Source organism: Corvus brachyrhynchos, unplaced genomic scaffold (genome assembly GCF_000691975.1).
Source record: "Corvus brachyrhynchos isolate BGI_N302 unplaced genomic scaffold, ASM69197v1 scaffold90, whole genome shotgun sequence".
NCBI lineage: Eukaryota > Metazoa > Chordata > Aves > Passeriformes > Corvidae > Corvus > Corvus brachyrhynchos.
This window is the reverse complement of record NW_008236932.1, coordinates 713,522-735,271: the sequence shown is the minus strand read 5'-3', so window position 1 is coordinate 735,271 and position 21,750 is coordinate 713,522. Positions and strand designations below refer to the sequence as shown.

General features: G+C 39.2%; 1 protein-coding gene across 5 annotated transcripts in view; it reads right to left on the bottom strand.

The window, feature by feature from the left end:
- Window positions 1-21,750, bottom strand: part of PRR16 (proline rich 16) — a 66,716-nt gene that overhangs the window by 34,839 nt on the left and 10,127 nt on the right. For 4 of the 5 annotated variants that reach the window (XM_017728288.1, XM_017728290.1, XM_017728289.1 and 1 more), the window contains exon 2: window positions 14,887-15,781. In XM_017728288.1, the coding sequence (XP_017583777.1) occupies window positions 15,023-15,730 (708 nt within the window). In that variant the 5' untranslated portion in view covers window positions 15,731-15,781 and the 3' untranslated portion in view covers window positions 14,887-15,022. The remainder of the gene's footprint in view (window positions 1-14,886; window positions 15,782-21,750) is intronic. The other variant, XM_017728291.1, reaches the window with a different exon arrangement.

Below are 21,750 nucleotides of genomic sequence, written 5' to 3'. Positions count from 1 at the left end.
GAAGAAATGCTGCATATGTGTTGCACTCCAGCTGCTGTGACTTTGACCTGGGCCAGGCTTGGGCAACAGATCAACTCCACCGAGATAGTGCCAGGCATGTGAGCATGAGTCACTTGGTAGGTTGACCTTAGCTGGCCACCAGGTGCCCACCAAGTCACTCTACTGCTCCCATCCTCAACTGGATCAGGGGACAAAATATGACAAAATGCTAATGGCATAAGTAGATAAGGACAGGGACATCCTTCATCTATCATCATCACATGCAAAACAGATTAGACTTCAAAAATTTGATCTACTGCCAATCAAAGGTCAGAGTGGAAAAATGGGAAATAAGGAAATTATGTTATCACAGACATGCACCAACATTGTTGACAGCTCAGCTTTAGTCAGCAGCAGATCCATCTTTGAGGAAATGGCTTTGTCTGACATGGGGACAGCTTCTGGCATCTTGTCACAGATGTGACCCCCACAGCCCCCACACCAAACAAACCTTTGCCACGTAAACTGAACATATGTGGTTACCCAGCCTATCTAAATTTGAGACCCCAGGAAATTTGCAAGTTTCCTTGTCCAAGTCTGAACCAAAAATTACAAATCACTATCTGGAAAAAACAAAGAGCACATCAGTGTCCTTAACCTGTCTACTATTTCCATGCACCAGTTTCTACAAAATGAAAATGTAGGACATGTAGGTCATAGTTGACTGTGTGGTCTTATCAACACAACTGGGAGACCATTTTCCACCACACAGCAAAACTCACAGGGTAAATTAGAGAACATACAAATCATAGAATCCCAGAATGGTTTGTGTTGTAAACCACCTTAAAGATCATCTACTTTTAATTCCCCTGTCATGGGTAGGGACACCTCCCACTAGACCAGGTTGCTCAGAGCCCCATACAACTTGATCTTGAGCACTTGTGAAAATGGGGCTTCCACAACTTCTCTGGGAAACCTGTTCCAGTGCCTCATCAACCTCACAGTTGAATTTCTTTCTAATATCTGATTTAAACCTACAATCCTTCAGTCTGAAGCCATTCCCTTTTGTCTTGTAATAAGTCTTTCTCCAGCTTTCTTATGGGCTCCCTTCAGGTACTGGAAGGCTGCAATTAGGTCACCTCAAAGCCTGCTCTTCTCCAAGTTGAACAATCCCAATTCTATCAGTCTTTCCTCTTAGAAGAGGTGTTCCATCCTAATAATCACCTTGGCGGCCCTGCTCTGGATTTACTCCAACAGGTCAATTCCTGTGCTGGAGATCCCAGAGCTGGACAAAGCACTCCAGGTGGAGTCTCACCAGAGCAGAGCAGAGGGGCAGAATCCCCTCCTTCCCCTTCTGCCCACGCTGCTTTGGATGCAGCCCAGGACACGTTTGGCTTTCTGAGCTGTGAGTGCACATGGCTGGGTCATGTCCAGCCTCTCATCCCCCAGCACCCCCAAGTCCTTCTCAGCATGGCTGCTCTCCATCCCTTCATCCCCCAGGCCTGGATTGATACCGAGGGTGTCTGAACCCAGGTGCAGCACCTTGCACTTGGCCTTTTTGAATCTCATGAAGGTCCCACAGACACACTTCTGGAGCTTGTCCAGGTCCCTCTGGATGGCATCCTGTCTTCAGGAGTGTCACTGCACCGCTCAGCTTGGTGTCATCTGCTGAGGGTGCACTCAATCCTTTTGTCTATGTCATTAATAAAGGTATTAAATAACACTGGTGCCAGTACAGACCCCTGGTGGCACCACTTGCCACTGATGTCCACTGGGACTCTGAGCCACTGACCACAATCCTCTAGATGTGACCATCCAACAAAATCCTTGTTCATCTAACAGTCCATACATTGAATCCAACTCTCTCTTCAGTTTAGAGAGGAATGTTGGAGGGGATTGTGTTGAAGGCCTTACTGAAGTCCAGATAAATGACATCTGTAGCCCTTCTCTTACCCACTGATGTAGTCACTCCATCACACAAGGCCACCAGGCTGGTCAGGCAGGACTCACCCTTGGTGAAGTCGTGCTGGCTGTCTCAAATCACCTCCCTGGCCTCCATGTGCCTTAGCAGAACTTCTAGGAGATTCTGTCCCATGATCTTCCCAGGCACAGAGGAGAGACTGACAGGTTGGTAGTTCCAAAGGTCCTCCTTTATACCCTCATTAGTGATGGTTACAGCAATCATTTCTGCTGTCACCTGGGACTTCACCTGACTGCTATGAATTTTTGAGTATCACGGAGAGTGGCTTGACAACTACATCAGACAATTCCCTCAGGACTCGGGAATGCATCTCATTGGATCACATAGATTTATATATGTTTAGGTTCCTCAGGTGGTCATGAACCTGATCTTCACTTAGAGTGGGAGGGACTTTGTTCCCCCAGTCCCCATTCTTCCGTCCATCCAGTCGAGATTTGTGGGGAGAGACGTTGTAAGCGAAGACAAAAGTAAAAAGTTGTTGAGTATCTCAGCCTTTTCCTCATGAAGGTCTGACGTACAGTTCATAGTTTTTCCAATCAAAATAGATGAAGCAGAGTGATACAAGTTTGTCTTATCAAACAATTTCCTGTTAAACAGTAAGCTAATACCATAGCTTTCTGCTCTTAGTAATTTAAAATACATACCTTTCCTCCTAGACTCTTATGGCACTATGATAAAGCTCCCTGCTTTGTATTTCTGACAGTTAAAGCTTCCACTCATAGATCAAATTTTCCTTGAAAACACACCACAATGCACAGGTGCTGAAAGGTCATTAAATATTCATTTAAACACGATTTAAAAGATTCATTGCAAGTCTGAGAGACAAATAATTAATGTCCTGCATGCATGGTTAATGAGTGATAGTGAAAGAAAATTGTTAAAAGACATACTAGTATATACAAATGCTTTCCTAATAGTTTTCCTGCCTCAGTCTGTGAGTTCAGACAAGATCAACAGTGAATTTTGTTACACTGGCAGTCCTCTTTCTAGAAATCAATGAGTCAATTTATTTACAACCTTATTTCTTATCCCCCTAGCCTTAAAAGAAATGAGTGAAGGTCATGCCTTTTTACAGCTGGAGCTGAGTACCAAAAGAAAGAAGTGGATGAAAATAAGCAGTGTATGTAAAAAAAATGCATTGGTACTAGAAAATTTAAATGTTGAGCCTTAGGTTTATAAGTATTTACTGTTCTGCTGCAACATTTTCCTTGTTTGATTCTTCTTCTGCCTAAGTAATACAATTGAGGCTTTAAAAGCTGTTTCCCACTTCGAGACTTACTCTCAAGTGTGAGTATGATCAGAATTAACCTCAGATTATACCAAATTATAAACTACTTGGAATAAAGTCCTTCATTTTCTGTACTTTCACATTGAACACTGGCATAATTGGCCTGCATATCACTTTGACAAGATCAAACCTCAATGACAACAAACCAAAATAGACGCATTTTAAGACTCTAACAAGACAAAGTCAATGTTAGCTGCTGGCTTTCAGATGTGGACATTTCTTATTTTCTAAAATTATTTTTTCATCTCTTCTGTCCACTAAGACATGATATCCTTTTCACATGAATAAATAACAATTTACTCAACATATTGTAACAAAAGATTTTGCTAATTAGAACAATGTGTTGTACTATCATAAAATGAGAACTATTTCAGTATTTCAGCTCTTTTGCAAGTTTTGCCAAAACCCAAGTTTAAGTTGTTCTCAAATAGCTGGTCTCCAAGCAGTGTCCAACAAGCCTGCAAGTTAGACATGATCTTAAAATAATACTCGTGTACTTAAAAATCAGGTCATGACAGGGAAAAAAATCATCAGTCTCTAAAGTACTCAGGATCATATTCAGTTGTATATACAGATTTCAATTATATAAATTACAAAGTATGTATTATCATAGCTGTATTTTCTCATTTCTTCAGGAGAAGTGATTACTGAAAGTGTTAAAGACATCTACCATAAAGTGATACACTTTATCAGTAACATATTATGACTGAACTTACAAAATTATTTTAAATACATTCATAATAAATCGGAACATACTATGAAAAAAGTATTTTGGGTTATGCAAACAGATGCACCATGAAAATCTGGCCTGTTGGCTTACCCAAGCTTTCCTGTAGAGACTCATAATCAGTGTTATGAATCAGTCACTAGGTCAATGCAATACAAACACATGACATTCTACCTAAGGTGTTGGAGGAGTCTTACAATTTCTTTTTGTAAACCATGAACTCTTTTTGTCAAAACTCATGGGAGCACTGAATCTTTATCAGATGAGTCTCTTTTGTAGCCTGTTCAGTAATTATTGATATAATACATGTTTATCAAAATTCCACTGAATTTACTGTTCTGTTGATTGTTACTTTCATTTTTTTCTATGTCAGTTTTTCACTAACTAGTATTTCAATTGTCAGAGTTCCTCAGAAGGTGAAAATATGAGATTACTAATTTATTTTAAAATGCTAAAACATGTTGTGTTATAGATCACAAAGAAATAAATTTTTTACTATCTTTTTTCTTTCTTTTTTTTCCCAGTTGGTTGGTTTCTGTGGGTTTTTGTTTTGGTTTGGTTTTTTTTTCTTGAAGGAACACAAAATGGAAGACTAAAAAGAGAAAAAAAAAATTAGAATACACAACTTCCATGTCATACTTGCCAGGACAAAAAAAAAAATCCCTCAACAAGTCCTTGGCAGAAAAAAAGCTTGATTACTATCTTAATGCAAATGAGAGTGGAGTTTTTCCTGTCACTAAAAATTCATTTGTGTTTCATTCATATCTCCAAGGATTATGCTTTAGAAAATAAACATCCATCAGAAGCTCTTTTTAATGTATTTCTTACTTTACTGGTATTATGACAACTTGCTGCAGAAATATATTACAAATGTTTTAGACGTAGGATGTTAGATTTCCTTATTTCTTATGAAAAGATCTATTTTACTAGAAGGATTAATTAAATCACATCATAACACAACTCAAAATCTTATTTTGATTATATTTTGTACTTAGTTATTTTGGTGAAGCCCAACAACCTATTTGATATGTATCCAGGTGTGCATATATGAAAACATTTCTCCTGCATTCTTTTCACATGTTGTAGACACAAGTCAGGTCAAGGGAAAAACCCACATCTCTGTGACAAGATTGATTCTTTTTCCACTCTCCTCTTTCACAGTCTGACTGACTGACCAATTTTGGAGACAAACATTTTTTCAGACAGCCTGGGCCACTCCACTGGTTCACTGCTGCACTGTAAAAAAGTTTGTAGTTGACTAATTGTAGAGATGACACAGGAATGACCAGCAAAGGTGGATTAGGATGTTATTCCCAGAACCAGTGCAGGGTTAAATTAAGTCCCATTAGCACTGGAATTTTAAGAGTGTTTGTCTATGGCTACATCTACTGACTGATCATGAGACTGATACCTGCACAGCTGACAAGCACTATGGCTGCTAAAGGATTTGTCATTACAGTTGATCTAGACTGTGCTGTTCTGCTGTAGATTTTCCACACAGATATAGAAAGATGGTTTGTTCTGACATCATAATTCTAGACAGCAGAGAAGCACTTCCATATATATTCATAAAAGCCATCCAGCACATTCATTTTAAGTCATCACAGAAGTAGAAGCAATTCATTAACACTCTGAACAATTTGTACTGATTTGTGCCTGTCTATAAAAAATAGAGTTTGACATTTTAATTTTTTCGTTGCTTCTGGCATGCTTAACTGATTCTTTTCATCTCTCTTCTCTGTCAAGTACAAAACTGCACCTGCTGGCTACATCAGAAAAGTGTATTTTTTGTCTGTCTTTTAATGAAAGGTGTATCAGTTCTTTTAATGGCTAACAGTGAGCTTTAGAGTAAATTACTTTGCCTTCCTGCTTATGACTGTAGTATTTTTCTTAGTGTGTCTCCTTTTTAGAGAAATGCAGTATGAATTCAAAGACTTCATACTGGATTACTGACTACTTTTCCAAAATAAGTTCTTCTCACTGTGAAGAATTTTAATCTTATTTCTAGTCTGATTATTAATTCAGGCAACAATACCTTTGGTTTTTTACTACATTCATAGGTCCTCTGCTGTCAGAAACATTATTTCCACTGAATTAATGAATAAGCATCCCTCTGAACATTAAATTATTTTTGTTAAAGCAAGTAATATCCAGAAAATTTTAACTTTCAGTATGAAATTACCTTACTTTTACTTTTTCTGAATTTGTAATTTGCACTACCTTTTTCTGAAGATCAATTATAAGGAAAAGATATCTTCCAGTAACAGCTCACTAGATCTTTGCACTCTTTGACACTGCTTGTGGGGGGCTGACCCTGGCTGGATGAAAGCCCATTAAAGGTGCTCTATCACTCCCTCTCCTCAGCTGGACAAGGTAGAGAAAATGTAACAAAAGGCTCATGAGTTGAATTACGGAAAGGAAGAGACCCCTCACCAATTACCATCACACGTAAAACAGACTGGATTTGAAGAAATTAATTTATTACCAATCAAATACGGGTAGGAAAATAACAAATAAAAACGAAATCTTAAATCACCTTCTCCCACCCCTCCCTTCTTCCTGGGTTCAACTTCGCTCCTGATTTCTCTACCTCCTCCCTGTCAGTGGTGCAGCAGAAGAGTAAATGGAGGTTGTGGTCAGTTCCTCTGTTGCTCCTTCCTCATGCTCTTACCCTGCTCCAGCACAGGGTCCTTCCCACGACACACAGTCCTCCATGAAGTTCTCAGAGCCCCATCCAAATAGACCTTGAGCCCTTCTAGGGATGGATAATCTATAATCTCTCCAGGAAACCTGTAGCAGTGTTTCATCACCCTCTTCATAACTAATTTCTTCCTTATACCTTGTCTGAATCTACAGTCCTTTGGTTTAAAATCATTACTCCCTGTCCTATCACTACAGATCCTACTATAAAGTCTGTCTCTATCTTTCCTACAGGGCCCCTTTATATATTGAAAGGCCACAGTAAGGTCTCCCTGAAGCCTTCTCTTCTCCAGGCTAAACAACCCAGACTCCATCAGCCTTTCCTTGTAGGAGAGGCTCACCCCTCTGCTCAATTTTGAGGACCCTCTCTGGACATGCTCCAATAGGTCCATGTCTTTTTTGTACTGAGGACTCCAGAGGCAGATGCAGTAGTCCAGATGGGGTCTCATCAGAGCAGAGCAGAGGAGGAGAATCACCTTCCTTAACCTGCAGGTCACAGTGTGCTCAGGGTACAGCTGGCTTTCTGGCTGTGTACACACACCACCAGCTCATGTCCAAACTCTTATCCCCCAGTACCATTAACAATTCAGCAGGGCAGCTCTTGATCTGTTTATCCCCAGTCTGTATGGACACTGGGGGTTGACCTGACCCAGGCGCAGCACTTTGCACTTGGCTTTATTGAACCTCACGAGTTTCCCATGCACCCACTTCTGAAACTTGTGCACCCCTCTGGATGGCATCCTGTCCTTCAGGAGTGTCACTGCACCACTCAGCTTGGTGTCATCTGCAAACCTGCTGAGGGTGCATTCAACCCCTTCATCTGTGTCATTAATGAAGATATTAAATGACATTGATGCCTGTACAGACCCCTGAGGGCACCACTTGCCACTGATCTTCACCTGTACATCAAGCCATTGATCACTTCCCTCTTATTTGGATGTGACCATCTAAATAACTCCTACTCCACTGAATTGTTTATCCATATTTCTCCACTTTAGAAAGAAGGATGTCGGAGACAACTGTGTCAAATGCCCTACAGCAGTCAGATAGATAATGTCTGTAGCCCTTCCCCTGCCCACTGGTGTACTCTCTGCATTGGAGAAGATCACTAGGTTGGTCAGCCATGCTGGCCATCTCAAGTCACCTCCCTGGCCTCCGTGTGCCTTAGCAGAGCTTCTAGGAGGATCTGTCCCACGACCTTCTCAGGCACAGAGGTGAGCCTGGCAGGTTGGTAGCTCCCGGGCTTCTCCTTTCCACCCTTTTTCAAGATGGCTTGGTTCAATGTTTCCCTTTTTCCTGTCACGTGGGACTTCCCCTGACTGCCATGACTTTTTGAGTATCAAGGAGAGTGGCTTGACAACTACATCAGACAATTCCCTCAGGACTCTGGGATGCATTTCATAGGGTCTCACAGACTTATGTACATTCAGGTTGCTCAGGAGGTCATGGACCTGATCCTCATTTAAAGTGAAAGGGACTTTGCTTCCCCAGTCCCCAGCCTGCTGTCCATCCACTTGAGAGGTGTGGGAAGAGAGGTAACCATTGATTGAAGCGAAAAAGTTTAGTATCTCAGCCTTCTCCTTGTCTGCTGTTACCAGTTTGCCAGTCTGTGTTCATCACAGGCTGTACACTTTGGCCTTCCTTTTTTGTCTGATAAACCTGCTGAAGCCCTTCTTATTACTCTTTGCATCCTTTGCCAAGTTTAGCTCCTCCTGTGCCCTGGTCTTCTGGGCCTCATCCCTAAACAACCAGGTAATATCTCCCTAAAATCTTCCCAGGATATCTGTCCCTGCTTCCATTATCTGTGCATTTCCTTCTTTCCCTTTTGTTTAACCAGCAGGTTTTGATTCATTCATGCCCGCCTCTTACTCTGCTTTCCTGATTTCTTAAACATGGGGATGGAGAGCTCCTATGCTCCATGGATATATCTGTCAGTCCTGTTCTGCTCCCTTGTCCCAGTTTCCCAGTTTTTAGTTGCCCATTGACTAACTTCTCAAAGAGATGAAATTTTGCTTTCCTAAAATTCAAGGTGCTGACTTCATTCTTCTCCTGACCCATAGTTGGTACTGAATCCCCTCCCAATATGCCTCACCTTCAGAGGTGTCCTTATACAACTGGTATGAAGCCCTGGGACCTAGGGAAGTGAGAATGAGGATGAAGATTCTTCTGGGATGGAGGGGCTGCCTACGGCAGGACAGCCTACCCCTACACCATGATTTCCTCAATTAAACAAAAAAGAAGGGTAGTAGTCACTGCTAACTCCCTTTTGAGAGGAATGGAGGGCCCAGTGTGCTGACCAGACCCAACCCACAAGGAGGTGTTGCCTCCCTGAGGTCCACATAAAAGACAGCACCAAGAAACATGACAGCCTGGTATGGCCCACTGATTATCAGCCTCTGTTGGCTTTTCAGATAGGCAGCAATGAAATCCCATCAAGAAGGCTGCAGAGTGAAGAAGGACCTCAGGGCCTTGGGACAACTGGTCAAGAGATCTGGAGTACAAACTGTACTTTGTCCTGCCAGTTGCAGGGAATGATGGGGTAAGAAACAGGAAAATCATGCAGAATAATACCTGGCTTAGAGACTGGTGTGACCAGCAAGATTTTGGGGTTTTTGATCACAGGTCAGTTTTTACAACACCAAGTGTACTGGCAACAAACAGGGAAAAAGGATCTTAGCTCAGGAGTTACCAGGACTTGCTGAGAGAACTTTAAACTCAATTTGAAGGGGTACAAGGACATAGACAATGTAATTTTTAGCTCCAGTATACAATCATCACTGTATTTGCAAAAAAGGAAAACCAAAATATTCTGTAGGCGTTAGAGATTTATACAAAGAAATACTATCATAATGTTCTGGTTTTCACATGCTAATTTATCCAAGAAGAAGACCAATACATACTAGTAACTTTTCCTTAGGAAAATCAATGTTGAACTGGAAAGGAAATAAACGCTTCTAGGAGAATTTCTGTCACTGACTGGCTTTTTTCTTGCCTCTTAATATGACTCGAGGTTAACTTTAAAGTAATGCTAAGAACCCTATGTAAAGGAAAACAAGCTCTCAGATTGATGTTGTTATCATCATGTAAGCACCACTGAGGAATACACTTAAACGCATCTGTTTAAAGTTCTTTTCATAATTTGCCTATTATTTTCCCTTCTTATGTAATTTTTTCCCACTATTGCTTGCAAGATTGCATAAGAAGTTAGTCAAAAGATCAGACAAGCAACATCCAGGGGCAGATCTGATATCAGAAAACTCTTAAAAAAACATAATTTCTTTTCATGAATATAATTTACAAACAACAATGAGGTAGATTGTGCTAAGTTCCTTAAAGAATCCTAGTATACATATCCAATATTTCAGGAATTAAAGAAAAAACCTCTTCTCTTGAGGAGAAGATGCAGCAATTCCTGGACCTTTGCTCTTTATCTTTCCCAAGCAAGGCAGCAGAACAATTGTGGTTTTATTCATTTCTCGAAGCACTGCTGTTGGCTGGATATCAGGTGCAATTTATGTTCTACTTTTTTCTCACCTATCTATAAACACCATTTTCAACAAAAGATACATAGTCCTGCAATAACAAACCCAGTCCTCTACAGTATGAAAAGTTCTAGCCTATCTTCATCATACCTCCATAAGGGATTCTCATCTTATTTTTATAACCTAACAGGAGAATGATTGCCTCAAAATAAGAAAACTTTTCCTTCAAAATCTCTAAAGACAGCATTACAAAAGACTAGGCAACCTAAATACAGACATGGTACCACCTGCTTCACCACTGAAACAATGCAGCCCAGCTGATGAACACAGTGCAGGTGTGATTTCTCAACAAAACTCTCCCATCATGCAGCAGAAACATTGCCATACATGAAAAAATTTGGGAGTACAGAGAACAGGAGAGACTTGCACAGCTTGATTTGAGCACAGGCCCCTCTCCTGCAGCATGGTCAGGTCCATTTATCCCAGTAGCTTCAGTCTCAGCTAACAAGAGAGCTCTTTGACCAGTATGAGTTAGAGACATGTCAAATCATTTAAGATCAGAAATGAAAGTTGGCTTGCTCATGGTCCCCAGAGCTATCCCAAGATGGATTACTACAGATACCTTCCCAAAATTATGACTGATGGAGAAATTTGCTCTCTTGGACTATTCACCACCATAGAACAGGCAACTGAGATAAAATCCCTGCTACTTTTTCCCGACTAAAAACCATGAACATGTAACTGGTACCAAAGATGGGGCTGTATTGCAGTTTGCATGCGCCGCTCTGTAGGACACTGAGCCAGCAACACCAGCACTGCTGCTGCTTCAGTTGCGGTCTGTGCTAATACAGATACAGAAATTTTGGGCTGCAGCATGTAAATATTGCATGAGATATATCACAAACTTCCCTACAAAATACAATGTGTTTATATAACAGGTGCCATGTATTTTATCAGATTGAGTATTCTAGAGATTGTGCTTAGGAAGGTTTGCCATAGACATTTATTCCATGTGCCCTTGTGCATACCTCGCTTGCAAGACCTTTCTGTACCTGTGAGCATTATGATTTCAATATTATTACTGGTTTGAGCAGTGGAAAGGTATTTTGCTTCTACACACACATACAGCCTCTGAAAAACCATGGCTCACAGCATATATACAAGCAGAGTATGAGAAATGCTGCCTCTGCAAAAATATGTGCCCAATATTCATGCCTACTTTAAGACTACATTAGACAAGTGACACAGCAACCATAGTATGATTTTATATCCACACGTAAAATTACTGTTCATGCCATCACTGAAAGGAAAGCCATAAATAGAACATGGAAAGAAAGAGATATGAGCAAACATACATACACAAATCTCCCTGGTAATTAAAAAATTCACACTGCGCTCTGATTCAAAACCAATAAACAAGTTATCTGAAGAAAGCTAAGAGCTACAAGAGCTCTAGTGTACTTATTTCATGTCACATTTTAAATAAAATATTGATTTAATATTACAGACATCGATGAGAATTTGGAATTTTTTCTTGTTTTTAAGAAAATTAGATGATGTGATAAAAGGTGTAACAATTTGAGAAGACATGAGAAGGAAGAACTGTGACTTTTACTGGGTGGTAGAAAAATCCATGATCTTTTTGAAGATTCCTACCCTATGTCCTTCAAAAGGATTGTTATTGGGTTTTACTCTCCTAGTTTTCCTTTCTTACAATGCATTCATGTGTTAGACTTTTTAATGAATGCCATTATTATAAATTAAGTCATTTCACTGCTTATTTTAATTTTCTTAAGCTTGTCCCCTTCATTAAATTGATAGAAACCACCTTCTCCTATTTGCACTTGAGAAGTCTAGATCTGGACAGTACAGATGTTAAAATACCTTACAGGAATCAAAGCCGGACAGCAGACTGAAGTGATGGCAAACACTGATTAAAGCTCTGAGTACTGTTACTGGACTTTCATTTTCTTCAGGTATTAACATCTTTGCAAAACACTAAATGTAATCTCATAGAGTATTACATTTACATTACAAAGGCAGACAACTCCCGTCCAGTTCTGGTTAGTTTATGGGGTTTTCCTCAGTAAGCTGTGAAGCATACTGTTTTGTAGGTGTTCAAAAATGCTTCATAGAGTTTACATTCCTAATATAAATGTAGAAAATACTGCTGGCTGAATTCAGTATTGCATTTGTTGTTATGCCATTTCTATTAGCAGTTTCCATACAGATCTGTGAAATTGAAAGTTAATTGTTTCCCATGTTTTGCAAGTTTACCTGTTTTAACCTTAATTTTATTCTGACATGTTATTAATGTGAAACTATTACACTGATAAAAATACCTTACAATAGGACACAGGCCAGAGATGTTAAAACATAACTGATACAATGTTTGTACTATGATTTAACAGAGACTCTGGAACACGTCGTATTAAAGAAAGCCTGGGTCATCAAACTTTGCAGAAAAACAATGTTTTTCCATCACATTTTGAAACTGCATTTCTGAAAGACAGCATTGCTTTTGAAAAGATGCATCTTTTCACAACACAGCCATAACATATGAAGATATTCAGGAGGCGTGGGGAAAGAGAAAACACTTCTGAAGGAGAAGACAAAGTACAAGATTCAAGACGTTGGGTACCAAAACTGAACACTAACTGCTGAAACTTGGATGCTGCTTAAGCTTTCCAGAGCTGAGAACTGTAACAAAACTCGAATTTACATGTATATCAGTGCACATCCACTGAGTACAGCATCCAGTTTGGAGGTGCTAACATGTTCATGAGACTCTGACAAGCCCAGAGGAGAAATGCTGTGCTCTGCTATCAGAGGTGAGATCATACAGAAAAATTAAACCAAGTGAGGTAACACATATGCACCAGACCATAACCCCCTAAAATGACTCAGTGTTATTTTCTTTACTATTTTATATGCAATATTTGATTTGCATTATTTCTCGTACACAGTAGCTTGTCCAAGAATGAAAAAAAATACTGAACTAGCTTATAACAGGTATATGATCTCTATAGTAGTGACAAGTAAGGACAGCAGGAATTTTCTTTTTAAAAGAAAAACCCGCAGCTATGCAATGTGGATACATCCACACATTGTTCCAGTGGTTTTAAATGTAATTTTCAATGTATGAGCAAGGGAGGTGCTGTGTAGTCCCAGCATATAAGCAGAATCCTCCTGCCAAAAGCCTCATTTGGGCAGCAAAGATCTCACACAGATGCAGGAGTTAACTGTCTCCTGCTGCGAGCGCCTGGACTTACTGCGCTTGGCAACACCTCTCATGGGATTAAGCACAGTCAAACAATACCAAATGTAAACTGCATCATGAAAAACACATGGGAAGCATGAGGGGAAAGCATGATTAAGAATTTAGGATGCTTTCCTTTCTTTGCTTTTTTTGCAGGGAATACTTCATGAAGCTTTAGACCTTAAATGTGTATTTGCACAAAATAAAATCTTTGCTTACTGCAAAGGTTTGCAAACAGTAATCATCTGATTGGACTTTTGTTATGATTATTCTTATTATTTCAGTTTAAATACTCTAATATGTATACAGGGAAACATATGTATCTGTTTAATATCTATTACTAGATGTAAATAGAAATTAAAATTTGAGATCTGTTTTGTCTGGTTTTGTCTGTTTTGCCATAAAGTACCTTTTATATTTCAGCTGAAATAAGCATACTTTTTAAATATAATATCTGTTGTTGGCCATTGAGATTAATTTGGCACAAGTATTGTAAATAACAGATTTATTATCAGATTTTCTTCACTGACTGGATTTTTTTTTAAACTCTAAGTCCCTGCAATTCTCTTTGTGAGAATAAAAGGATGTTCTTTCATAATTAAAAATACTGAGAACTTTTTTTCAACTAGTAAGAATATTAATTGGGTTCACCATCAAAATGTGATAACATGTAAAATATCTTGTTTTGCATGTTAATGCTCCATAATTGCACAGAGCTTTTCAACTTCAAAGCTCTTTACATGAATTAAGTAGATGTCCCTGGAGGCCTTAAGATACATTTTCTTTGCCTTCAAAAAGAAGATTTGCACCAGACAAAAGCTTTGTGTAAAACACAGGACAGGGCTTTGTTTTTTCCGTCTACTTACACTGCACAATGAGATAAAATATTACCACCCTTTTGCAGACAGAGAAATGGGGGGGGAAACTTAATGGGACCATCCCTGCTCATGTTAAAACTCTGTACTTTACCTCGGTAGTGATGCACTGAGCAAGTGAGAAACAAAATGCAACTCAGTTTTCCAGAGCCACGCCAACATACATTTCAATTATTTCTTTACTTCCCCACCAAAGACGAAGCTGCCGAAAGGCCAGTGATTACCTCCTACTGCACCACCTCACACAGAGTGAGTTTGCTCAAGCACTCATGAAGAGAAAAAAGCATTTGCCAGAATTCAGTCAAAGGCTGTAATCTGGTACTCCACTTTGCTTCATCAAAAGACATTTGAAAAGTCCCAAAAGCCAGGAGAAATGGTTATTCCCCTTCATCAGATAGACTGAAATCGATCACAAATCACTATGCATTATTTTCACATTGAGCTTTCTTTTCATTGTCTTTTAAACCATGCTACAAAAAAGAAACTGCTACAGATGTTTACAACCTATGTGCTAAAGAGTGGGTATTTTTTCAGCACCCTTTGCCATTTTTGGTGAGTACAAATAAGATCATCGAGTATTCCTCTTTGTACTTACCATGTGATTTTTATGCCACTTCACTGGACACAGGGTGTAATACATTGGGTCTTTTTATTGCTCAAGTAGAAAGTGCTCATTACCTATTTACGTTTATATATAGGAAAAAACAAAGAGTTAGTACAAGGGGCATACTTCACACTGTTGTAGTGGTTGATTTCCTCAAGATGGTCTTCTGGGGTTTTGGCGCGGTTTGCGGAGGCACAGTTGCAGGTCTCGGAGGGGGAAAGCTATTACTGGGACTTATCCCCAACCCTCCATTTTCCAGAAGAAATGGAGGCAACGGAGGTGGTGGAGGCGGCAGAGGAGGGCACTGGTGTGGCAGCTTTCCTGCAACCCGGGCAGACTCACTGTGCAAGTGCACTTCCCTGTTTTTAATGTTATACCGAACGTCACAGTCGGGGCAGTAGCCGTGGTACTGCACTTTTTCACTGAACCGTACCCGCTCCCTTCCTCCTGGCTGGGGACACCGCTCTTTCTCAGGTCTGTGCATCAGAGGCTGCATCACAACTTTCTCCAAATTACTGTTTGGTATACAGCACATATCTCCGTTTGGGATGCGTCCGGGCCCGGCAGGCAGGGCCCCGTTCCGCAGCAGGGTGCCATTAGTCTTGACGGGGTTGGCCAAAGGAGGCAGCCTCGGAGGCTCATCACATTTGACAGGCGTCAGTCGAGGCGGAGGAGGGGGCGGGTTTGGCTTCCGCAGCACGGTGAGGATGGCGGAGGGGTGCACAGGTGGCTTGATGAGGGGCGCATTGCCCCGCACCTTAACCTTCTCCAAGCTGGAGGCTGTTGTGCTGCTGGAGCTGCTGTTAAGGGTGTCTGTTTTGGAACTGTCTGTCATCTCATCCTCCAGCTGCAGATCACAAGTCAGCGTGTCAATCTGGTCAACCACCTGCACAACAGCCAGAGTGAGAACAGTGAGAAATGCATACCCCAGAGAAGGCACAGAAAAACAAAACCATTCTCCACTATCAGTTTGTCCTCTCCAGAACTGAAGCATCTAATTTTTTTTACCATTATTTCTTTTTTCTTGTCAACATAACAAAATAATCAGAATAAAAATGACAACAATAATTATGATAGGAATGGCTAGTTTGCTAGGTCATCACCTGAATACAAGAGAAATATAACTTGAAACAGTCTAGAATGAAATTCCCTTTCTTCCCCTCCAGGGTTTACTCGGTAATATCATTTTAAGTGAAGTGTAATTCTTCAATATTACACTTTGCCTTCCATTTCAGGAGGAGACAAAACTGTTCAACTTTAGCTTCTACATGACAGCTTCTGAACCCAAAACTTCTGCACAGTATCTTTTAACTCTGGCCTTTCAAACACTCTAGATTTAAATACGTGTTCTCTGTATAGGTGATTTTAGATACCTAGAATCAAAGTTTGATACACACTTTTCTGACAATTTTTTAACATTTTTTAACATTTAAAAGAGACTCTGAGAAACAAATTCTCTCTTGCATTATATGCCTTTATGAATATTTTCCATAAGATATTAAATCCTCCAAAATAATACTGAAATAGCATTTGCTGGAAGAGGAAAAGTTGCTTGGTTTTCAGTTACAAGTATTTAAGAACTCATGCATTTTATTTGAAGTTTTCCTCTACCTCCCAGGATTCTGTTTTTAGATTCTACATTGTTAGAGCTTTTCTAGTCTTTAAGACTACTTTTTCTACTGATTTTTTAAAGGACATGAAACCAATAGTGCCTTTACTTGGTAGAGAAAGTTTTTCATAGGACAATTAAAAGCCCTTCCTGAAAACTGCATTTAAGTCCGTACACAGCTGAACATTAGTTATAAGCTACATGTAACTACAACAGATACTACAGGAAGTAGCACTAGCACACATTTAAAAACTGGTCTCTGTCCTTTACAGCCTCGTAGGATGTACATAAAGTAATCAGTAGATGAAATGTTGCTTAATTAACTTTGGTGCATGAATAAAAAACCTGTGCTACTTCTTGGGGTCCTTATGGGAGACCCGTGATGTTGTGGAGGGGACACCCCAGTACCTCTGAAATTAAACTAGATGTTGCCATTGTGCCACAGAAACTTTAATTTCTACTTCTTGCTTTCAATAATTTGGTGCTGATACCACTGATTTCAAACTAAGACTACATTTAGGCATATGAGTCATATATTAACTGCAAAAAAAGTGAAAGTCACTACTGAAGGCAGTGACTATTTAGTTAAACCAGTCACTCACTTAGGTGTCCAGCAGTAAAAGACAAATAATAAAAGCAAAACTACCATAAAATGAAAAAGCACTCCAGCTTTCACTGCTCATACAGTAAGCTGAGTTGAATAATACAAAATTCATAAAAATTCATATGCAGCAATTCACTTTAATGCTTTCCTTCTCCTAAAACCAGCAAACATGCAAATAAGCATCATTCAGAGAGCTTTCAAGAATCTTTGAAAAACCTTTACTTTTTCTCTAAAAGGCCAAAAAACTGACTCATTTATTCAGTGTTCAAAGCCCAGCTTCATGTTGCATTTAAATTTCTATTTTGATATTTTCTCCAAAAAAAAGAATAAAGAAAAAACATACTCTTAAAAGATAGACATCAAATCCCCCAAATAATAAGGATTTAAAATAATATTATAGAAGTTGAAATGTATAGTTGAACTGCGGTAACTGTCAGATCCCACACATCCCCTCCAGGGTACAGCATATAAGAACTCTTGAAAATTTCAGAATAAGGGTAGGCAAACCCCATCTGTACCAAAATTCATTGCAAGAATGACAGTTTACAAATGAAAGAATTCTCATTTTCACCTTTCATTACATAAGCAAACTAAGGCAGAGAGAACTTCTCAGAAATAAACAGAAACAAGAAAAAGACAGTCAAGTTCTGGACAGTAAGCCTGAAATTTAAGCATCCCTCTGCAAGCTTAGTATGGATTTGTGTATATATTAGGGTCTGCCTGTATGTATCTAAATACTACTGCATCCTATCATCTTTTATTAAACTGTAACAGTTATAGAATGGATTGATGCAGCATAAACCAAAGAAATTCCTTGTCAGGCAAAGAAATAGAACAATTATTCACTGAAGAGCAAAAATTTCTCAAGAGTAACAGGAAAATCTGTTATGAACTGCCCTTCAAGTTAATGACTACAGAGTTTATCTCATGCCTTCTGGGCAAATGTGTAGTATACATCAAAATTTTTTTTGTCACTTTTGCATTTGTAAAACATAAATCCAGCGTGAAATGGCTCTGACACAACAACACAGTTTATCTGTCCAGATTCATTTCCACCACAAGTTGTGATTCTGTGTAGTGTTCTTTTCTTTTGCTTTTTCGTCCCAGAAGGTAAAACTCAAATAAGATGAAAAAGCAACACGAGAACCCATGACTAACCCAGTGAAACTGTTGTAGTTAAAAAGAAGAAAAACATGTTGAGAAAAAAACCAGCCCCTGTTTCACAATGCATCTTCTGTGTAAGTAAGAGAGAGAATATAAATTAAAAAAAAAAAAAAAAGGAAAATTGCTCTAGTTGTGCAGAAATGCGTCCATTTTTTCAGTTCTGGAATAAAACAGCACTTGATTCACATGTACAAAGATTGGGGATACATAATTTTATAGCCTGAGGAGCTCCTTAGCCATTAACTGGATTTGAGCTCTGCAGAGATGCCGACTTCTACCCTGCTAGCAATATCCTGAGGCTTCAAGCTCTGTAGAATCTAGTGTGACACCCCTGAATGAACCAGGACATCAGTTTATTCTTTTTCCCTTTCTGGGTGGGTACTGGAAACAATATTAGGTGCCCAGTGGGGATAGAGTTGCATTTCTCTACCAAAATCCAAGATTACACCCTTATCAACATGCATTTGGACTCAGAAATTCTGTGCTGCAACTAACAGTATGGAGAATTAATCAGTACTATCAAGTTCAGGCAAAAAGGACAGAAATACTATTCAACCTCAATTAAAACCCAGGAAAAAAAACCAGAAAACCCCAAAAAACCCACAGAAGTTGCAAACAATATGCAACGCAAAGATATCTTACAGTTAACCCGATCCTCAATGTTACCAAACTCTTATATAAAATTGCTTAAAAATACAGAGCTAGCATAAAGTACTGCTTTTCCACTGAGGTCAAACTGCAGTTCCTGTTTAAAGGAACTTCAGAATCTAGTCCAAGAAAAAGTCTTGTGATTATCAAAAGCAGCCTAGGCTGACCTAATATTTCCATTGTTTGAGCTGTACTTGTAAGTTCTGTCTAGTTTTTACCTCCTCTGTTGAAGGCCTTTTGTGGGCAAATGTCCTAACTTGATTATACCAATAATGAAAAGTCCATATTTCTCACTGGATGCCAGGATCTCATTCCAAGAATCTAACTCTGTAATCATAAGACTAAAATATGACATAGAAAGTAACATGTACCTGTACTTCTTACTTGTATCCCTAAACGTCTCTGAAAAGCATCTCTACAATTAATCACACTTTCTTTCACTCTTTCTTTGTGTGATTGTCTTATACACATCCTAAAATACATCTATGGAGAGTTTTGCTGTCTCTTTACAATAAATGTTTCACCTGGTTTGTTTTTCCTCCTATTTAAAGGCAACAAGGTACCAATGTTTAGTGAATATATAATCCCTTGGCTGCCCTCAATCCACCACAGACAATTCTTGAGCTTTTTTTGCAACCCTTAAATAAAGAAGGAAATTGCTTTTCAGGAAAGAAATTATCATACACTTAAAGATGCATAATTTTTAAGTTCACAGAAGTAAAAAATTGTAGTGCTTCCTAAGATGTCCAGGCATTTGCGCAGTTCTTCATGTTTTTCAATTTTATGATTTTTTTTTTTTTTTTTTTTTTTTTTTTTAATTACTTGCTTCTCTACAGGCTAGTAGCTCTCAAAAAAGCTGCATGAACAGAATGGAACTGTTACAGTGCAGATACTGCAACACGCATATTTTGCCGAGGAACTGCGGCAATCCCGGGACCCCAGGGTCCTTGCCCGCTCAGGGAACACAAACCAACCAATGGGGAAGGAGGCTGAGCAGGGACAGGGAAACCCCGTGCCTCCCACCAGGGCCCCTCTCTCAGGACCACATGGCAGGGGGAGGGACCCCGACATGGAACTTAGGTGATATTACTTCTGAGGTGGAGTAGGTACAATTCATATACTGCTCTTTATTACTCCACCATAGCAGTGTGCAGCTATGAAATTTAACAGTTCGCTGGAAGTTTCCTAGAAGATGAATAGTTATGGATAGATGCTGATTTTGATTTTAAATCAACCAAAATCAAATCATGTTGTGAGACTAGTTCTGACTTTGACCTAAAGGAATTAGTGGTGAAATGAACAAAATTAGGTGGAAAAATAAATGGAATGTCATAATTTCTTTATTTCTAAAGCAATTCCAAAAACTTGTAAAGTTTGACATAGACAAATATTGCACTTTATGTGCAAAAATTAACTACCTGATGAGCCACAAGAATAAATATGTAATTAAGAATAAAAGAGCAATCAGCTCTACCATAAAGAGGCTGCTCTTGTCTCTAAGTAAAGAACTGGGAAATATGCCATATCAGTAGCTCTAATATCTCATGATTGCATCTCTAATCCTACAAGAAATTGTTCACTAGTTATAATTAGTATCGGAATCTTCTAGACAAGCTGTCAAACTATTTTCATTCACCTCACTTTAGCTTATTATTTCCTGTTATTAGTCCTTTGTTGCCAAAAATGAGTGTTCAGTATATATGGGGAACATGAGATTAGCTCAGCTGGTCAGATCATGCTGTTAATAATGCCATGGTTCTGGGTTTGATCCCTGCACAGGCCATCCACTTAAGAGCTGGCTTTGATGATCCTTGTGGGTCCCTTCCAATGCAGAATATTCTGTGATTAGTTCTGTCATATCTAAGGACACAAGTTCCTGTAAATCCCAGAGCTAAAACCAAATGAAACAGAGGTCCCTGTTCACAGTGAGAGAGACAATATCTCCCTTTACAGTTTAAGCTGCCTAACAGCAGAATAAGAAACTTTTCTCAGGTGCTTATATTCCAGCTTCAGTCAATCCATGGCTGTATCTTTTGTATTTTGCCACAGAAAACTTCTTTACAGTGCCACCTGTCCCCTTCCCTGTCCCCAATCCCCAGAGAATACAGCTTCCAAGTCAAGAAGAAACAGAACCAAAATTAGACTAGAAACAAGTCTGTAAATCTGTGTAAGCTAAAAAATTGCCAAAAGAAAGCAAAACAAAAGCTATAGCAGGAGAGACAAGTGGTCTACTTAGTACAGTATTGTGAAAAATTACAAAAAGCAGGTGCTCAGGCAAGAACACAAGAAAAGTCACACAGAAATATTTGTGTAGAAACTCATCCCACTCTCAAACAATTTCTAACTCAATAACTTTTTGGCAGATTTTGTATTAAGCAGATCTTGACATACTTATATACCGTGAACATGCCTGTATCTTCTTGAACCTGCATAAGCTTTTGGCATCTGCAATATCCTGCAGTTTTCCACCTTCATTACAGGGATTTGTCACCTACACCTCTTTCTGTTTGAGATGAAAACCAGATGCTTTTATAGAAAAAGTGCTAAATGAACTTGCATAATACTCAAGCTGCAGCTGTTTTGTGAAAACTGCAGCTATGGAAGCCTTCTGAGTCTTGCAATTGGGTTGTGGGTAGGTTTTTCTGTTTGTTTTTACAATGTGCCCATCAGTATCTTCATATATAAAGGTGTATTAATAAATAATATTGCTTGTGCTAAAATACTGTAACAAAGCACTGGAGATTAATTCAATATTTGAGTAAATACGAACTTCCATGCAGATTAGCTCAGCTTTCTCTTACCGTAGTATCTCAGCAGCTCAGTCACTCAC